Raw genomic sequence first — 6,529 nt, 5'->3', positions numbered from 1 at the left:
GTATCTATCCAAAGAAAGAAAAGATAAATTATTTATTTTTTATTTACTTATTAAAGCATGGGTTTCATGCTTGGGTCAATGGTCAATAGGTCAAAGCACCCATTGTGTGCTATAGGGTTTTTATTTAAGTCAAAGTCAAATTTATTATGTGAGAAACCCTTCTTGGGTTCATGATGTCAAATATAAAAATCTATTTTGTCATGTCAAAAACCTCCTCCATCAAGTCACCTTGCCAAGGCCTCAAAGTTGATCTTCTATAAGTTTGTTCCTCCTAATTATTCATGTCAGCTTCATTTACAATCAGAAACAACTATAAATACCCTTGTGAACTCGACCAAAAGGAGAGGCCATAGAAGTTCGGATACATGTCACAAAACAAAGAAGTTAGGATGGATTACAAACAACAAGGTTGAGTGCATTACAAGACAACGAAGTTTGGGTCATCAAAGTTATTCAGATCATCTTTATGACAGTGAAGAACCAGGATTGAGATATCACAGTATTGCAGGACCAAAGTATTACATGACCGAGGAAAGAAGTGTTGAAGCTACAACATGATATGATTACAGAACCGAAACATGGTATAACTACAGGACCACAACTTGTTATGATCATATATTCTAATTAAATTTCAATTATTTATGTTTATAGGAGAGGTGTTCAATAAGTTGCTTTTCCTAATATTTTGATTATTGATTAATTTTAAGTTTATGTTATTAGATTATTGATTAATTTTAAGTTTATGTTATTAGCTTGTTTTTCTTATTGTAATAAGTTTATTTTCTTTAATAAATTGCCTTTTTATTTTAAAATAATTCTAATTTTTTTTTTTTAATTATTTATGTTTATAGGAGAGGTGTTTAGTAAATTGCTTATCTTAAAATTTTGATTATTGATTCATTTAAGTTTATGTTATTAGCTTGTTTCTAGGTTTTTCTTAAATTATTGTAATAAGTTTTTATTTATTTTAATTAAATTACAATTTCAATAGTGTTATTTGTAGGAAGAAGGTTAATGTATTACTATACTAATATTTAGATTCTCAAATCATATGCCTATGCTATTATCTTATTGTTAATGTATTATAAATTGAATCCTAATTATCTTTAATATAAAGTCTTGTTACTATATTGTAAACGTGTTGTTTCTTTATAATGCTTAATATTATTTTTATGGTTAGGAGAGGAGTTGGTTTGACCTAGAGTAGGGTCAATGAAAGGAAGGGATCAAAAAGGGGGAGAGGGTTAAGATTCTAAAGGGAAGAACATGATTAAATTTAAGAGGAGGGGTGAGTGTGATAAGGGGTTAATTGTGAGGGGTAGGGGCAGAGGGCAGGAAAGATGAAGAATGGTAAGGGCGATGTGAAAGGGAGGGCCATTTTAATTAATGGGGGTGAGAAGGGAGATCCAATTTCTGCTAATTTCCAAGCCTCCATCCCTATTGAGGTTATGTAGGTGTTTGATGATCTCAAGTGCCTCACGAACTTTACGCTTAAAATGATGTTTTTCATTGGCAATGACCTTTGTGTCTTCAAGGCATATATGGCGGTTTGTCTTGCCTGCATGCTCAACTAAAGCCAAAGAACGAGTTCTCTCATTACAGATATCTGCACCATGCTCTTTGAGCCTGATCTTGACTGACCTGCTTGTTTCCCCAATATAGTGTTCTCTACAAGAACAGTTGATCATATAAACACCTTTCTGCTGGAGGTGCTCCTGGTTGTCCTTGGCAGATTTCATTCTTTGTTTAATAGTCGTCATGGGTTTGAATGAAGTTTTGATATCCTTCTTCATGAGAAATTTAGGAGTGGAAATGGGATGTTTGAGCAAACTTCAAGAGTGGCTATGGGATCACCTCTTTCACCTATTGTAGCCAATCTCTTCATGGAAAAATTTGAAAAGAAGGCTCTTGACACCTACCCATTAAAACCTAAGTTTTGGATCAGGTTTGTGGACGACACCAATGTTGATTGGCCTCATGGGGATGATGAACTTAAAAACTTTTTAAACCATCTCAATAGCATGTCTAATGACATCAAGTTTACAATGGAGGTTGAGGAGAATAATTGCATCCCATTCCTTGATATCCTCCTCATAAGAAACAAGGATGGTTCCATAGGACACAAAGTGTTCAGAAAGAAGGCACATACTGATAATTATCTTCATGCTGATTCACACCACCACCCAGCTCAAAAAATGGGTGTTCTTCAAACCCTCTTCACTAGAGCATGTAGAATATCAGATGAGATCCACACCGAAGAGGAGATTACCTACTTAAGAAGAATATTTACAAGCTTAGGATACAATAATAAAGACATCTTCAAGGCCATTCAGAAAGCCAAATCTGGTAACAAAAAAGATAAATCAAATAACCCCCTGACTACTAATGCCTACCTTCCGTATATTCGTGGAGTCACTGACAAGCTAGCTAAAGTTCTCATGAAGAAGGATATCAAAACTTCATTCAAACCCATGACGACTATTAAACAAAGAATGAAATCTGTCAAGGACAACCAGGAGCAACTCCAGCAGAAAGGTGTTTATATGATCAACTGTTCTTGTGGAGAACACTATATTGGGGAAACAGGCAGGTCAGTCAAGATCAGGCTCAAAGAGCATGGTGCAGATATCCGTAATGAGAGAACTCGTTCTTTAGCTTTAGCTGAGCATGCAGGCAAGACAAACCACCATATATGCCTTGAAGACACAAAGGTCATTGCCAATGAAAAACATCATTTTAAGCGTAAAGTTCGGGAGGCACTTGAGATCATCAAACACCCACATAACCTCAATAGGGATGGAGGCTTGAAAGTTAGCAGAAATTGGATTTCCCTTCTCACCCCCATTGAATAAAAGGCCCTCCCTTTCGCAACGCCCTTACCATTCTTCATCATTCTCACCCTCTACCCCTACTCCTCACAATTATCCCCTTATCACACTTACCTCTCCTCTTAAATTTAACCCTCTCATGCTCCTTCCTTTAGAATCTTAACCCTCTCCCCCTTTTTGATCCCTTCCTTTCCTTGACCCTACCCTAGGTCAAACCAACTCTTGTCCTAACCATAAAAATAATATTAAGCATTATAAAGAAATAATACATTTACAATATAGTAACAAGACTTTATATTAAATATAATTAAGATTCAATTTATAATACATTAACAATAAGCTAATAGCATAGGCATATGATTTTAGAATCTAAATATTAGTATAATAATATATTAACCTTCTCTCCTACAAATAAAACTATTAAAATTGTAATTTAATTAAAATAAAATAAATTTTTTGAAAAATAAAAACTTATTACAATAATTTAAGAAAAACCTAAAAACAGTTAATAACTTAAACTTAAAATAATCAATAATCAACTTATTAAGATAAGCAATTTATTAAACACCTCTCCTATAAACATAAATAATTATTTTTTCTTAATTAGAATAAATTTAAAATAAAAAAGGCAATTTATTAAAGAAACTAAACTGATTACAATAAGAAAAACAAGCTAATAACATAAACTTAAATTAATCAATAATCAAAATATTAGGAAAAGCAATTTATTAAACACCTCTCCTATAAACATAAACAATTGAAATTTAATTAGAATAAATTAAAAAAAAAAGGCAATTTATTAAAGAATCTAAACTTATTAATACTGAAAGCAATATTCCATTAAAATCATTATTACAACAAATTAAGTATTCTAGAGAAATTTAAATAAATTAATAATTTATTAACAACAAGATAATAATAAAGAATTGAAATAAAAATAATTTATCTTGAGCTGGTCAGCTTCCCATCTTGACAACTCACCTTATCATATTTATAGCTCTCGTTCCTCTTCTTTGTAAATCAGTTCTGATGATGAGTCTTGGTCTAGGCTTGAAACGTAGACAAATAAAAAATGAAGACTGTGGAATATCAGAATTTAGAATCTCAAATTAGAACTCTCATATCTATTGCAGATTCTATGGGATGGAATATACATCAAATGGACATGAAAACCACTTTTCTTAATGGCATAATTGATGAGGAAGTATACATTGAAACCTCAAGGATTTGAAGTCCATGAAAAAGAATTGCATGTATGTAGGTTGAAGAGAGCATGGTGTGCCCGAATGGATTCTTATCTAATAAGACTTGGTTTCGTCAAAAGTGTTGCAGACCTAAACCTCTACATCAAGGTAGTCAAGAATGAGTCTGTGATCATATTGTTATATGTGGATGACTTACTGATAACAAGTGTGGAGCATCTTATTCGTCAATGCAAGAAGGAACTAGCAACTGAATTCGACATGAAAGATCTTGGACTAATGCATTATTACCTGAGACTTGAAGTTTGGCATAAACTTGGCGAAATTTATCTTGGTCAAGGAAAATATGTGATCAATATTCTACATAAATTTGGGATGATGGATAGTAAACCCATGAAAACATCTATGATCACCAATTTAAAGAAGCTCAGAAATTCAGATTTAAGTTTTGTCAATCCATCATCTTACCGACCACTGATTGGTTCTCTGGTGTATCTCGTGAACACCCGACCAACTATATGTTTTGTAGTAAACACTCTTAGCCAATTTCAAATGGAGCCTAAACATGATCATTGGATAGCAGCTAAATACATTTTAAGATATCTCTGTGGGACCATACATCATTGTTTGAGATATGTTGCAGGAAATGAAACTCGATTAGTAGGTTACATTGATTCTATTGGGTAGGCAGTGCTGAAGATGAGAAAAGTACTATTGGTGGTTGTTTTTGTTTGGTATCCTTTATGGTTTCATGGATGAGCAAAAAAGAAGAGTTGATTGCGTTAAATATTGTTGAAGTTGAATATATGGTAGCTAGTGAAGTTAGTTGTGAAGTAGTTTGGCTCAGTGAATTGCTTGTTGATTTGTTTGAAGGACCTTTGGATTCGACCATAATATGTTGTGATAATCAGAGTTGCATAAATTGGTCACAGAACCTATTTTTTCATGCAAGTTCGAAGAACATTAATATCAAGTATCACAACATTTGAAGTATGGTGTAGGATGGAGTCTCGAAGCTACAATATATCTCCACTAATGAACATGTAGTAGATGTATTGACAAAGTCCTTTTCTAATAGGAAGCATGAGCATTTTCAAGACAATCTTATACTTGTGGATATCTCCTCCCAGGTTGAGAGGGAGTGAGGGTGGATACCTTATTCTCCATGTGTCATACTATGGCCAAAACTAACAACCATAAGTCTAGTGCATGAACACACGAAAGGAGAATTGTGGATTGGATAAGCATCTTGGACAAACATTCTCGAGTCATGTATTGTGGTTGATTAGGACTAACATCCTAAGTTGCATACATGGACTTGGTAAAGAATGGTCTCGAGGATGAAATTTTCCTTGGGATTAGGAAATGGTCCTGTGATGACATATGTTGGGAACACCTAGGTGGGGTATGTGCCTCGAGAGGCGGTGGTGTCCGAATTAGTGCCTCACAGCATTCGTGGAGAGATAGACTTGACTTGTTAAGGCCTTGGTATTTTGATAATGTTGGTTATGATGATGTTATCATCATTGATGCTTATCAATTTGGATCCTTTCTTATATGAATATTTCAACTTGATATTATCCTATTGAGTCATTATGAATATCTCCCTAGTTAAGAGGGAGTGTTGAAATTGTAACTAGTGTCGGTCTTCATAATGTAATGCAATTTTATCATTGATATATTTATCATATTCATAATTATTATATTTTTATTTTTGGCGAAAGCATGTTATTCATCCTCAAAAAGTCAAAATAGTTTATTATGAGTCAAAACAAATCGTATTTGAGTCATGTCACATTTGGACATTTCAAAGAAAAAAATGAATTTTATTTGAGTCAAAAAGTCAACACAAAGACCAAGTCGACCCTCCTTGGACAAGTCGGCTTATGTGGCACCTATTCGACCCTCTTGGACAGCGATATATAAGAGTCAACTCAACCTCTTGGAGAACCATTCATTCATTCACATCATCATCTATTTATTTTTGCAACTAATCAAGAAGAAAAAGAGTTGAAGTCAAAGGAGAGAGAAGGAAGTCAAAAGAGAGAAAAGTTGAGGTTTGTGTCGTATTTATGTTCACACGTGCGAAATTTCTTAGCCAATTTTGAGGTTATTACAGGGCCAAAAATTTCGTGTTTTGACCAAATTTCAAGAAGTTTGACCAATGTTGAATTCTGTTGACTTTACTTGTTGGAGGAGGGTTGACTTTGAATCTTTATGGAAATTTTGTCTTGGTCTTGGGTATCTCTCATTTTGATCTAATTCTATAAGAGAACGATTGTTGAGTTTTCCCCTTATGGGGTTTTGCCCTAGCTAGCAACCTAATTTTTGGTGTCCTTTGCGATCTTTATGTTTTGAATATTTGTATAATTTCTTGATGAAGAAAACATAAAAGTACTAAAAGGACAACTAATATTCACAAGTAATTATCAAGAAGAGGGATCAATCATTAAACTACATAGCACTTGGTTTCTCAATAGAGTTGAAGGAAAACTTGCT

General features: G+C 33.6%; 1 protein-coding gene across 1 annotated transcript; it reads left to right on the top strand.

The window, feature by feature from the left end:
- The first annotated feature begins 1,844 nt into the window (after positions 1-1,844).
- On the top strand, positions 1,845-2,852 carry LOC149195565 (uncharacterized). Its single transcript, XM_089407956.1, has one exon. It carries the CDS (start codon positions 1,845-1,847, stop codon positions 2,850-2,852), a length of 1,008 nt encoding a protein of 335 aa, XP_089264082.1.
- Positions 2,853-6,529: the final 3,677 nt, after the last annotated feature.

This window comes from Pinus tabuliformis, chromosome 2_2 (assembly GCF_031772625.1).
Source record: "Pinus tabuliformis cultivar Carrire ecotype Pingquan chromosome 2_2, CPIR1, whole genome shotgun sequence".
In the NCBI taxonomy this organism is placed as follows: Eukaryota; Viridiplantae; Streptophyta; class Pinopsida; order Pinales; family Pinaceae; genus Pinus; species Pinus tabuliformis.
The sequence above is the reverse complement of the archived record's forward strand: the minus strand, read 5'-3'. Positions and strand labels throughout refer to the sequence as shown.

Bases quoted from the DNA above. Each gene is read 5' to 3' on its own strand.
- LOC149195565 (XM_089407956.1), top strand. From the start codon at position 1,845: ATGGGATCACCTCTTTCACCTATTGTAGCCAATCTCTTCATGGAAAAA.